Here is a 13814-nt window from a genome sequence, read left to right as displayed (position 1 = left end):
AATGAGAATGGAGCCATTTGCAGCCCACACTGTTGGCAGGGTGCTTGTGCTGCTCTGGTCACTGTGAGATGGGATGCTCCCAAAACCTCGGCTTGCTGTGAAGCAGCAGCGACGGCTCAGCATGGCCAGAGGGGAGCCTGGAGCTGTCCTGGTCAGGAGCCATGCTCTCCCGTGCTTGCTGCTTACGTGCTCACCACGCTCAGAGGGCAGCACCGCTGGGGACCTTTGGATCTCCCTTCACTGTGCAGCCTTGCACCCACAGGGGCTTCCAACTGGAGAAATTTCTGGAGGGCATGAATCAGCTTTTCACAGCTTGTTAAAAATCTTGATCCTACCTCTTGTTTTCATGCCTTTCAAATCAGGAAATGAGTTTTACAACTTTTCCAGTGGGGCACAGCTGGTGGCCAGGGTCGTAAAGCTGAACTTTATAAATATCTCTCATTGGGATCAGGGGAAGAGCATTAAAAAGGCAGAGAGAGAGAAAGAGAAAGAGAAGGGAAAGGAGCAAAGGCAATAGAGAAACAAAGCGAACAAGTCCAGCTCAATCATCTATGGCCATGCAAGCACAGAAGATGGGGTGTGCTTGGGGCAGGCTTTGCCTGCTTCTTTCCCTCCTCCTCCAGCTGCCGGGCTCCCAGGCCAAATGCTACTTCCAGGCTAAAGGTAAGTGGGGAGATGATATGGGAAGTGGCTGATGGGAAGAGGAGGCCTCAGCTTTCCCAGCATGATGGGGCTCTGCCTGACGCATGAGAAGTATGGAAGGGGCTGTGCTGAGCTCAGGAATGGGATCGTGGGCCAGTGGTGAGTGGAAGGAGCAGTCTATAAACCACAGAACAGCTCCCCAGGGCTCTGGCTGAGAAACAGCTTTCTGGGCCATGAAGGCTCCTGGCAGGAGCCTGGCTGGGGCTGAGTGTGCAGGACTAGCAGCAAATAGAGGAGAACGGCTCATCCCTCTGTTGTCTTCTGGGCTGTAGAAATGCCCAGACCCCAAGAGGTGCTGTCCTCTCCAGGGAAGCAAGAGCCACTTTCTTCTTGCTCTAGACCCATGGGGTAGTGGTGAGAGCCACAAGGGAGAGCCAGGGGAGGATGGATGGGCACATCACCCATGGCATATGACATGGCATTCCATATCTGCAGGCTGGTGGATAGACCACCCTATACCTTCCATACCATAAACGGGTGAGATGTCACCATGATACTTCTGTCCCCTCTTTCAGGGCACAGGGGTGTCAAGGAGGCTTCCAGTCCCCCTCAGCATAGGCCCATGTGTTCTCATCACCACGGTTTCCTTTGCAGCTCCCTGTGAGTACGAAGGGAAACAGTTCTCCATTGGGGAATCGTGGTTGAGCACCAACTGCCTGCTCTGCACCTGCCTGCACCCCATTGGCGTGGGCTGCTGTGAGACGTGAGTGAGGGGCTGTGCTGGGGTGGGCTGTCACTTCCCACCACAGCAACCCTGCATCTGCAGCAGGAGGGGGCTGTGGAGCACCAGGTCCTGGAGAACAACAGGCAGAGGTGGGCGAGACCCCACCAAGGCGTGAGGGTGGTGGGGTGAGTTGGGGCAGTTGGAAAAGGTGTCTCGGCACAGCAAGATGCCCAGATGTGCCAGGAGCCATGTCCCAGCCTGCCTGAGCTGGTCTGGAAGACATCCTGTGCAGGGGGCTGGCAGCAGGAAGCCACCCAGCCGAGTCCGCAGCACCGCGGCAGTAATCAGGGGGTGTGACGGCACCGTGTCCTCTTCCACAGCACCCAGCATCCGATCGACTTCCCCGACTGGTGCGAGGCCCACTACGACTCACAGACCTGCCAGATCTCGGTAGTGCAGAAGGCCAACCCCAGCCTGCCGTGCGTGAAGAGCGTGGAGCATGAGTGGGGCTCGGCCGGTACCCCCGAGCCGCTGGTGAACAAGGTGCTGGGCGCGGGGCTGAGCAGATAGAGAGAGGCTCGGCAGCGCCCGCGCCCCCCGGCACCGCCCTCCCCCCTCCAGAGCACACCGCCCGCATGTTCCAGACCTGCCCTACCCACCCTGTAGAGGCCTCACCGCCGGCACCTTCGAGGGAAACCACTATCCACACACCATGGTACCAAGCTTTGCTTCTGCCTTCAGCTTCCTGAACCAGGGCATCCTCCCTGTGAGGTGTTCTGCACACCGTGGAAATGCAGATTTTACAGGATCTCTTCCCAGGTGGGCAGAAAACCTTCAGTGACTAAAAAAATACAACATGACTAAATCGACCTGCTCCATGGCACTCCTGCATTCTGATATCCATCCCCAAGCAAAGCACCTCCCTGCTCCCTCCCAGACCTCTACTCCTCTGCACAGCAGCTGTGCAGAGCTCACTGGGACCATCACAGCACCTCGTGCACGATCCCCACACCCTGTCCAGCTCTGCTCCTGGAGCGTGAGGGGCACAACCCACCTCTGCAACCACTAATGCCCCTGCTCCAAAAGCTCCTGGGGTTTCTGGCTGTGCAGGCCAGCCCTGGGCAACACTACAACAGAGCCAGCCCAGGGTGGGTGGCTGAACAGGATGTCCCCAGGGGAGACCTCCATCCCCACCAGCAAGACAGCAGCATGGGGAGGGTTCAGGAAGCAGAAGCAATCTAAGTGCCAAGGTGGAGGCAGCCACCCTAGCAGCTGCCCCAGCTGGTGCCATGCCTGTGTTGTGCAGAGCCTTGTGTAGATGTTTCTGTTCTTGCAATAAACATACTGAACAAAGAAGTCTCCAGCCTGTGAGTGCTGTAGAAGGTGGGATGTGTCCAGCAGTGGGAACAATGTAGGAATAACGAACACTCTTGGGAAAGCTGAGTTTTGCACATTCAGATGTTTATTACATTTCCATGCAAAGAGGAAAACTCATTGGAAGTCTTAGTAAAAATGGGGAACTGGCTGTTGAGCAGGGAGATCTCCATGCCAGCTCTCGGATGCACAGCATGCATTCCTTACAGCCCCCCAAGCACCCAAAGACCAACAGGATGCCTTCACACCCAGGAGCCAAGGCAGGGGCTCAGTGCTGCTCAGTTTTGAATTATCACGACCGTACTGACACAGCACAGGCCTGGTCACCAGCACACGCCACCAGCACGGGGCTGGCCTGCTAGCACCTGCCTCCTCCAGATGGGGGTGGCTGAGGTGCTGGACTGTATGTGTGGGACAACTCTTCAAGAGGCAGGATACGTGCTAGGGCAGGAGAGCAGGCTCTCACCCAGCCCAGGTGGCCACTGTGCCTCACCTGGATTCCAGATCTCTGCTTGCAGGGTCTGTGTAAGCGCACAGCCTTCACCCAAGGGTGGTGTGAAGCTTGACTGGAAGAGCTTCCCTCTCCCCTCCCTTGGCTGGCCCTTTCCTTCTTGGAAGCTCCGTGTGGGATAAAAGCACATCAGCGGCTCCCTGGGAAGGCAGAATTCTTTTGCTTAGTGCTGGGACTTGCACCTTCACCCAGGCAGGAAGGGTCCAGCTCCAGCTGGGGGCTGCAGCACAAACACTGTAGTGTTCTTCCACCCATGGACAGCAGACATGTCCGGTGACCACCTGGGCATCACAGGTGAATCCAAGGGGACACTGGGATGCGTGCAACACAGCACACAGGTGACAGTCCTGCCTGCCATTCCCACTGGTGGCACACGCTTGCAGCTCTGCAGGCCAACAACCTCTCCCTACTTCAAATGGTGATGGAGTTAGTGCTGGAGAACTGAGATACGTAGGAAGCCAGGATGGGGTTTGTGGGAAGAACTTTGATGGGCAAGTCCCAGCTGAAGGTGTCCACTTCCATCTGCTCCACGCCAGTCCAGGTGACAGCCTCTGACTGGCTTCCACGAACCAAGCAAGTCCCCGCTGACTCCCCAGAAGTCACAAACTCAAAGTGCAGCCTCCACTTCAGGGACACTGTGGGCAAGAGGGCGATCAGCACGTAACACCCACAAGGGCCATGGACAGCAGCTGTCTCAGCACTGTCTGTCCTGGCAAGGGGATAGCCAATGACCCCACTCCCACAGGCTAGCTCCCTCCCAAGGGATACATCTCTGCTGAGTAAGTGCAGGGCTGGGGACAGCACAGTCCTCCTGCAGAGACAAGCAGGGGTGTGTCCCTTCCCTGGTGGGTACTAACCGATGTTGGTGGTGAATCCTGGGGTTGAGCTGAGTGGGATGGGCAGGCTGAAGCTGCTCTGTGCCGTGTGCAGGCAGGACTCCTGATGGCGGGCGTGCACGGTGAAAGAGACAGGCTGCCCACGCCGGCGCTGGAACTCCTCCTGGATGCTCTCCTCTGTCTGCAGGCTCACCGAGAACTGCAGGGTGATTGGAAGGGTGCTTGCTCTCACAACCTCATACACACTTCATGCAAACCCTTGGTGGCTTCATTTCCCAAATGAGCTCAGGACTGGACCATTGTCCACCTCACACTCCACGAAGACCCCAGCTGGGCCTCACTAGAAACCCTCACAGTCCAGTGCCACCCCAATCCCCTCCCTCCATCCCTCACCCTAAACCCCTGCCGCCCCCCAGTAATCCCAGAGAGTGCAATGACCTGCAGACATGGGATATCTCCTTCTGAGAAGTTGAAGGTCCCAATGACATCCTCTCCAATCTTATACACAGTCTTAAAGATGCAGAAAGTCCCCACCTTCCCACGAGTGTTGCTGATGTTATACAGGTCTGTGGAGCAAGAAGAGGGGTAAGAGTTGTGGCAGGACAAGGCTCTGCTCCGTGCAGTGCTCTGGTTTAATGACATGACCCCATGCCTCCTGTTTGGGTGTGAAGGATAGTCCCTAGAGGTGGTACTCCCTCTGGGAAATTTCTGCAGTGAGCAAGGGCAAACTCTACAGTGGCTGCAATGTGCTGGCCAGAGGGTCTCTTGGGCTGAAGTAGTAACAGCCTGAGACACTAGGAGACCCTGATAGAGCTGCTCCATAGCCATAGCTGGAACTTCACTTTGTCAGTGAGAGATATTTTGCAGCAGGCCCTGAGATGTTCTGCATGCCCAGCTCCTTAGGAAGGACAGCAGGTTTGAGCAGGGAACATGACCTACGCAGGCTGCGTCGGGAGGTGGCCACCATGAGCAGTTCTGTCGCTAGGTCTGCCAGGCGAGAGTCTTTCTTCAAGCCCTCCTCCTCCTCCAGGAAGGGGTTTGAGGGTGCAACAGCCTCATCCTGTGGGAACTGGTAATCCTTGAGCCCTGGGAAGAAGATGAGAGTATCAGCAGGGTGCAGTGCAGCCCAGCTGGGCTGTGCAGGGAAGGCAGTGCGTGGCCTCACCGTGCAGCACGAGAACGCGGAAGGGCACGCGCAGCAGCTTGATGGGGGAGTTGACGCGCTGGCAGCCGATGGTCAGCTTGTACACGTACTTCACGGACTGTCCCCGGAAAGAGGGCGGGCCATCCACAGGCAGTGTCTCACAGTATGAATCTGCAAGGGGTGCAGAAGATTTGCTTTCCAAAGCCAGAAGGAAGATCCTGCAGCTGTTGTGTGCAGGCTCCTTGCACCAAGTGTTATGACCAGCAGTGGTGAGCTAGGGACACTGCCTGGTGCTTTCTGACATCTCCTCTTCCCTCCAGTGGCTAAAACAACCCAACTCCCCTGCACACTGCTCCTCACATCATCCAGATATTGCTTCCAGCACATACAACCACACACACAAACTCTGGCTCCAAAGAATGTGAAAGATGTAAAATCCAGGAATACAACCACCAGAGCTAAACTTACTCATCATGAGTTCAACCTGAATTTGCCTCTGTGCACTCCTTTGCCCAGTGCTCTCACAGCACAGCTCACCCAGGCCCTGCCCCTTGTGGGTATTGATCAGTATGTCATGTCTGCTTCACACAAATCCTCAAAATCAGCAACAAGTTAGTTTTCTCCTGTGTTTTTCTTTGACAGACTGCAGCTAAATGATCAAGAAACAATTCTAAGACCTTCACAGCAAGCTGTGGTTTGTGCCCCTTGACAAGTTGATGACTTAGACCACAAAGCCTCTGACTCTGCGGACTCTGAGATACTGGGACCTGGTTTTCAACACATTTAGCCCTCCTAGAGCCCCTTGGCCACCACACAAACCCCAGTGCCTCTTGATGCAGTGTGAACACTTCTGCAGCTTTCCCAAACCACACACTGTATAACAAGAAAGACACAAACAGCGAACTGTGGAAATTCTCCACCTCTCTGGCTTGCCCACTGTAATGCAGATACGCCCTGCCAGAGGAAGGGCAGCATCCTGCTCTGAAACCACAGATCCTTCCCCATGTCTGGCACATACTGAATGTTGAGGCTTAGATTAAAAGTTAGGGTTACACTTTAAATATAACTTCTGGATTTAAAATAACAGGACTGGAAAGAAGAAAAAAGCCTGTGCTAGTGTGTAGTGTCGACAGGATGTCACACCTTTAAAACACAAGCCTCTCTTTCTGGACCAGGGCACAGATAAAGCAGAGAACTATCCAGACAGGGAGGAAAATGAGATATTTCCAACAAAAGAAGCTGACTTCCGTAACCCCCATACTAGACTCAACGAGAGTGCTCACAAAGACCTTCATGCCCAGTGAGGATAATCTGAGTAGAGACCACCATAGTCAGAGGAGGATGGACAGTTTGCTACCTGGCACAAGAATGTCAAGACTCAGGAAGTCCCAGCTTCCGTGCATATCCCAGAAGCAAGCACATTCCTGGTGCTACAGATGCCTTCCTTACCCACTCTCTGGCTGGCCTTCTGGCTTGTGTCCAGGCTGCTGCCATTTCCTCCCCTCTCTGTGATCTACCAAATATTTAAAGGTATTACAAAACCACAGAGGAGAAAAAATAGCTACAGAAATTATCTAAGGATTTGAGAAAAAGCTTTATGGTGACAAATTTAAAGAGCTGAGCCTGGGCCATGTGTCAAAGGGCTGGGATATGAGTCAACTTCAACATACAGGCACCACAAGAGTCAGGTATTGGGGAATAAGTTGGTCAGCAAATGAAAACAAGTCCTTTTATCAAGAGACACAATCTCAGCAGTATGTGCCAGCTCTGGATGCAGTTGAATAACATGGTGTATTGCTAAGCAGAATTAAGATTTCTTGGGTTTTCTGGTTTGGTTTTTCGCCCCTTCCCAAACTGCGTAGTAAAACTCAAAACTCCTGAAAAACAGGAAATGAAGAATTAAGATACACACCCACACAGCCTTAACTCTCCCTCCACGGAGCTGGCAGGAGACCCCAGGAATGGTCTGCAAGCGTGCCAGCTGCAGTCTCATGTGAGAGCAGCAGCACCACAGGCTGATTGGATTGGTGTGAACAGCCTGGCAGTTTAATTGGACCAGGACTGCGATATGGGGATTTCAGTGCTAAGAAAGCAGCGCCACATGCAGCCACATCATATGTGATACATGAAACAGAGAGGTGCATCATACACCCAAGGCGAAGGGTGTACTGTACAGCCAAGGAACCTCAAAGAATAGAAAAGCTGGTGTCCTTCCAGAAGAACTGCATCCAAGCACTAGGCAGATGCAGGCTGTTTGTGCCAGTGCCACCCAGAGGCAGAGAGGACACACACACATCCCTACGTCATTGGAAGGATAGACAATCTCTGTCTTAGCTGGGGGTTGAACAGCCTCAGCCTGTTAAGCCAGTGCACAGTCAATCCCTCAATCCATCCCAGCCACCTGGAACTTGGGCTGTCGTCAAAGATCTGTTATCCCAAAAACTGCCCAACCTGCTTAAGGTGTGCCAGGAAAAGGGACTTCCCTCTGCTCCCAGGGAATGGATGCTCCTGTCCCAAGCCTGCAAGCAGCAAGGAACACTGTAGAATCCAGGCAAGCCTCAGGCCAGCTAAGATTTCTGCCTCCTCCTCCTTCCTACCGGCAAGGCCAGCTCCTTTTCCCAACATGCTACTGCAGAATAATAAGGGAATAACCAAACGTCTTCAGACAATAGGCTCTGCAGTTTAGGGGCACAGCCCCAAGATGGCACTGCCCGACCCCACTAACCACCAAGCCAAGCCAGCCTGGTTTCACCAGATCCACTTTTTCCCTCCAGTCAGGCCCCTCCAAAGCCAGAAAGGCAGGAGACAACAGCTTCAAAAGCAGCATGTCACAACATTGCAGCTTCTTGGTCTCACTTGCAGCTTTGCTTCTGCAGCTCTGCAGAGCTCAGTGATCCAGCTTCTCCCAGTATAGTCTCTCCACTCCCTGTGCTCTGAGGTGTGAGACGTTGCCATTAACCCTGCCCAGCAGATCCCTGGGACATTAACAAAACCTTCCATGTACAGCCTGAGAGGCCTAATATCACTGCTGCTGGAATGCAAAGGATATCTGACATGACCTGAACAGGATGGGTCACAGCCACCAACCAAGAGTGAACAGCACATGCTCAGCTGTTTCCACAGCTATCTACTCAGACATGGAGAGCTTCGAGCAGAGAAGATGAAGAATGCTCATTTTAACAGTCTGAAAACTAGAACATGCAAAAGACTGTTATCTTCAGGACAGCCACAAACTGAAGAGGAAGTACAAACCTTCGGAGGATACAAAATTACAAGAATACTCCACTGTGACTGAAGAAATAAAGGCAAGGAAATGCAGGTGTGTGCAGCTATTCCTCCTGCTGCAACCAGGTATTTCAAAAGTTTTATGCCTTGCAGCTACACAGTGGACCTGCAGCAAAGGCTGCAGGCCAGGGGCAGGACTGAGGGACACATTGCAGTAGACAGCCCTAGCACAGCAGAGAACATACTCTGGATGACGCAGCAGCTCCTCAGTACTCACGCTCCAACCAAAGCACCCTGCCTTTTGTGAGCATCAGGATCTCACACTTGCAGCACTCAAGTCTGCAAAGCCGGTTTTGTTAAAAGCAGAGCTCCCCAGAGACGAGCTCTGTGAGCAGGGTAAGAGAAGACAGGACTCACAGGACTTGGACTCCCCAGGATCCAGTCGCAAGTCACAGAAGAGGATCTTTGGTGGGGTGGACAGGATACACTGACCCCGCTCTCCTGGAAGAGAAAAAGAAACACATGAATGCTGCACAGCCTCACTCACACTGTGTCCAGGTCAGTCAAGCTTTAACCCCATGGGGAGGAACAGGGAGAATGGAGCCAAGGGGGAACCATCTCTTGCCCTGACCATATCATGAGACATTGCCACTGCAGCCGGACAAACAACTGTCATGTTTCAATCCAAGCTACTGTCACTGTGATTTCAGTATTAACAAAGTCCCATAACGCCCATCACCAGGAAAGCAACACAAACTTCCCACTCACTTCTATGCACACTGCATCAAGACACACACAGTATGGTCTGACTGACTCCTGTCCACTGTGCTCTCACTGTCCCTACCTGGGTGACAGGCAGCAGTAGCACTCACCTCTGTTGGGGACAAAGACGGTCTCATTCTCTGCCTGCACGTCGTGCTTGCTGCCATCAGAGGGAGGGAGTGCAACCCGGTTCTCGCTGGCGTGAAACTGGCAGTGGATCTGGGCACTGGCCCATGCCAGCATCTCACTGAAAGCAAAGAGTAACACTCATATCTCTGCTTTAAACCTGAATTACAGCAGGCAGGAACTGGGAGAAGAGCAACTCTGTCTGCTCAGCTCCATGCAGGACTTGTCTGGAAGGAAGGCCTTGCATCACTGTCATTGCAGCCACTCTCACAGTCCCCTTCCAAACAAGTCTTGGGAGTAAGCTCAAGCTGGGATGCTGACTCAAAGCCACTTCCACCCCAGATGCTGACAACAGCTTCACCCAAAGCCAGACTCTGTGGCCCAAGTACTCTTTTTAGGCAGCAATAATTGCAGTCTGAGCCACAATAATATTGGTACAGCATTGACACAGCACGAGCAAACATATCTACCCCAAGAAACAGGCTGCACACTCACAGCAGAGGACAACAAGCATTGGAGGTCAGCAGCCCCTGTCCTCTTCCATGAGGACAAGAAACGAGGTGGTTTGTGCAAAACTTCACAGGGATCTTTCAGCACACATGCTGAGATGAAGTATTCCAAGATCCAGTCCAAAGCCTTACTCGTTTGCTCATCTTTCTCATCACCCACAGATTGGGACTGGCTACTCACTGCACTCTTGGGAGGACACCTCAAGCTGCTGCATGCGGGCCCTGGCAGAGGACTCTCAGCCATGAGGAATTAAGTCCAAACCCAGAGGTGACACACAGAGCAGCACTTGGTAACAACACAACCATTAGGGAAGTGGGCAAATTCTAAAGCAACAAATCCCAGGGACCTGGGCTCAGCTGCCCCTGACAGCAGCATGGAGAAGCCCGAAGCTCAACACTCCTCGGGGCACATATAGATAGGCACAGACATGCTCCCTCTGGCCCCACAGCACCGTCTCCAACAAGAACATCAGCTGCTGTTTGTGCCAGACCAAAGAAGGATGCATCTGGGTCTTTAATTAGGACTTACTTACTTCTCCTTATGCAAGAACTTTGCTGACGGCAATAGGGGAGGCAAAGGTGTCATTTTGACTCCCCTCTGTACAGCCACAGGAATTAATGTAGGGCCATGCATCCAGCACAAAAAACAGTCTCATGTTTTGGATTCTGCTGTGATGTCAGCCATTCCATAGGGCACTTCCCATGGTACTAGTGACACCTTTCAGTTTCCAAATCACTCTTCTATTTTTATTCCAATAGTAGTCTCTATAGTTTAGCCAGCGAATAGTTCCTCTGGTGTTTTCCAACATCATGATCTGATTAGTAAACACAAACACCAGAGCTTTAGGTGGCAGAGGGATTTTTTTTTTTTGTGGCACACAGATGTCCCTCCATGTGACACATCACAGCAGTTAAAGGTACAAATGAACCACGGAAAAAGGTGTGCTGTACTTGTGTCAGCTGACTAATGATGCGCTATTTGGTTTTTGTATGTGCTGGCTGCCCTTACCCAAACACACCTCAGTTACTATACCTAGTTGCTTTGAGCCCTACAGCTGTAATTCTGCATTTTCAAAAGTACCAGCATGGTACTTTTCCATCAGGGCTGCCATATGCTTTTTTGTTGTAAGGTATCTGCTGTTTGGAAGCAGAGAACTGCTCTTGTTTGAGGTAATGCTTGCTAAATTTATACAAGCTTAGAATGATTACAGTACCTTCAAACACTGCATTTTTGAGTGTTTTTTTTCTTTTTCAGTATTGCTTTACAATACAGTTGTTTTCATTTTTTCTAGACAGATGTCCAAACAAAATTTGCATGTCCCTTCCTGCCAGCAGAGCTGGCATGCTCAGCTGGTGCTTGTTCAGCAGTGGAGGATCCTGCACTGGTGCTGAGGTCACTTCCCTGCAGTTTCACCTTCCCCCACAACTCCTGGAGCCTACACAGGACACGCTCCGTGCAGCCTCTGGCCAGAAGAGATTTGTTTCTTGTACTCCACCATTAAATTCATTTCCTGCCTTTCAATTCTGTCCCTGTGCTCAAAATGCAGCCTCTCTATCCCTCCACCTGTCAGCCCCAAAACCTTCCAGGCTCTGACAGGTCTATCTGCCTGTTGCAGTCACAGTGCTTTGATCTGGCTCCTGCCTTTACGCAACCCATAGCTTCCTTTTCCAAACCACCAATCTATTTGCTGTCGCCACTCATTTGACTCATCTGATTGATCACCTGGGGTTTTTCTTATTGTTTTAAAAACTTTTCTTTTTCAAGAGGCAGTCTTCTACATATCACAACACATCTGAAGTTTTAAATGAAGTTCTCATAAATGTACTGCAAACCTCCCAAACCATGCCACCTGGTACCCTTGAAGTCCCACATGTTTCAAAAGCAGGCAAAACAGCTCTTGTCATCACAAAGGACAAAACTCTGGAAAGCTGGATGCTTACGCCACAGCTGAATTTGAAACCTGAACTCAGCAGTTAAAAGGAAACATGAAGAAAAGATGGAAAGAAAGGCAATAAATACAGAAGCCCTCTGCTGCTGAGACTGTGAGTGGGCCCACCAAAACAATCACATGGTGATGAAAACATGCTGAACCTGACAGGGCTGGAAACAGACAATTCCCAGGAAGGACTCAAGATGAGAAAGCATTCTCCACTCTCTAAAGAATCAGACAAGGCCACACACTCAGCGGACATGAAGGCTTTGGGTGATTACCTGTGACATGGAGTCACCCCCTGTGAGCCAATATGGGAAGCTCCTATCCTCTCACATTTCCTCAGCACTCATAAGGGGAGATTCAGTGCTCAAAGGCTAGGCCATAGAAAATGTGGCTGCAGAAAGTGCCCCTATCAGACCCTCCCCTTTGTCTGCCATCTCTTGTGGCAGGGATCAAGCTGATCTATCCAGCACCACTGAACAAAAGAGAGCTCCTTCCAGAAATGCAGGAAATAATGACATTGCCTGGATGTTGCTCTGTGGGACTGTCACCCTGGTGTGACCAGATATCCCACTTTGACAGCCAGTTTGGCTTCATTTTCTGCCAGTCACTGTCACTGAGGGATCAACTGAGGGACAGAGGATCTCTAACTGCATACTTCTCTCCTTGTCTACTTCTTGGGGGCACAAAACCAGCATAATTACCTTAGCTTCACCCCCAAAATTGAGATGGTGCAAGGCCTCCTTAAGGGAATGCCTCGAGTAGGGAAGTCACAAGGGGCTGAGCTGGCACCATTGCCCCACAATGCAGCCATGACTACTACTCCAGAGAGGGGAGAGAGAGTGGGCTGTTCCCTCTGGAGGGACCCAGGCAGCTCCAATATTTGGAGGTTCCATGCATGAACTTGCATGGACACCTGTACCTGCTGGCAGAGGTCGATGAGGCTGATAATGGGTTGGTGAAGGTGATCACACACTCCAGCATCTCCCCTGCCAGGAACACAGGCCCACGGCTCAGCTTGGCCAACACTTCGATCATGGTTTGGGCAGTCCTGCTGCACACCTGCCAAAAAAAGCCAACAGTGGGCATGTTATCACAGAATCATATTTTCAAGGAATCACTGAACGGCTTGAGGTGGAAGAGTCCTTAAATATAATTTTTTTCCAACTCCCCTGCCATGGGCAGGGACACCTCCCACCAGACCAGATTGCCCAGGATCCCACCTAGCTTGGAACTGAACACTTCCATGTATAAAGCACCTACAATTTCTCTAGGCAACCTGTGCCGGTGCCTCACCACCTTCACAGTAAAGAAATTCGTCTTAATTTTTAATCTAACGTAGTCTCTTTCAGCAGTTTAAAGCCATTCACCCTTGTGCTGTCACGGAGACACGGAGAGAGAGCTGGATAATGTAACTAAGGGGGAATGGGGACACAGATACATACACACAGGAAGTGTGGGGGAAAACACGCACAGCCCGGTCCTTACAAACACGTAAGCCTTCTTCTCAGGTCTACACAGGTAAGGGGGGGTCAGAATACACCACGACGGTGAGAAAGGACAGCTCTGATACCCGAAGCTCTGCGGTCCCTGACGCAGACACGCTCACGGATTGCTCTACCCGAGGGATCAGGGACACAGGGCCGCAAACTTTCCGCAGCTCCCGCCTCGGGCCCACTCACCACCCGCACAGGCCGCGCTCGCCGTCCGGCACCACTGCAGGCCCGGCTCCCCTCAGCCGCTCGGCGGGGATCGGCAGCGCTCGGCAGAGTTCGTCAAGGCTCGGGCAGCGCTCGGGGAGGCTCGGCACTCGGGTTACACTCGGCAACATTCGGGTTACACTCGGCAACATTCGGGCTACAGTCGGCAACATTCGGGCTACAGTCGGCAACATTCGGGCTACACTCGGCAACATTCGGGCTACACTCGGCAACATTCGGGCTACACTCGGCAACATTCGGGCTACACTCGGCAACATTCGGGCTACACTCGGCAGCACTCGGGTTACATTCGGCAACACTCGGGCA

At 52.2% G+C, this 13814-nt stretch overlaps 2 protein-coding genes across 3 annotated transcripts; one reads left to right on the top strand and one right to left on the bottom strand.

Moving 5' to 3' along the window:
* The first annotated feature begins 492 nt into the window (after positions 1–492).
* On the top strand, positions 493–2713 carry MSMP (microseminoprotein, prostate associated). The gene is made up of 3 exons (XM_056513343.1): positions 493–663; positions 1297–1405; positions 1747–2713. The coding sequence occupies exons 1-3, from the start codon at positions 552–554 to the stop codon at positions 1934–1936; spliced, it is 411 nt and encodes a 136-aa protein (XP_056369318.1). The 5' UTR covers positions 493–551; the 3' UTR covers positions 1937–2713.
* Positions 2714–2810: 97 nt separating this feature from the next.
* On the bottom strand, positions 2811–13691 carry RGP1 (RGP1 homolog, RAB6A GEF complex partner 1). 2 transcript variants are annotated; one of them, XM_056513340.1, is made up of 9 exons: positions 13470–13691; positions 12710–12849; positions 9329–9465; positions 8874–8957; positions 5253–5402; positions 5027–5173; positions 4526–4653; positions 4109–4286; positions 2811–3886 (listed from the first exon to the last, which is right to left on the bottom strand). In XM_056513340.1, the coding sequence occupies exons 2-9, from the start codon at positions 12823–12825 to the stop codon at positions 3663–3665; spliced, it is 1164 nt and encodes a 387-aa protein (XP_056369315.1). In that variant the 5' UTR covers positions 12826–12849; positions 13470–13691; the 3' UTR covers positions 2811–3662. The 2 variants fall into 2 exon arrangements, with proteins under 2 accessions (XP_056369315.1, XP_056369316.1); XM_056513341.1 differs by lacking the exon at positions 13470–13691 and adding an exon at positions 13361–13462.
* Between the last annotated feature and the right edge of the window lie 123 nt (positions 13692–13814).

Source organism: Oenanthe melanoleuca, chromosome Z, assembly GCF_029582105.1.
Source record: "Oenanthe melanoleuca isolate GR-GAL-2019-014 chromosome Z, OMel1.0, whole genome shotgun sequence".
In the NCBI taxonomy this organism is placed as follows: domain Eukaryota; kingdom Metazoa; phylum Chordata; class Aves; order Passeriformes; family Muscicapidae; genus Oenanthe; species Oenanthe melanoleuca.
This window is presented reverse-complemented; position numbering and strand designations above follow the sequence as displayed.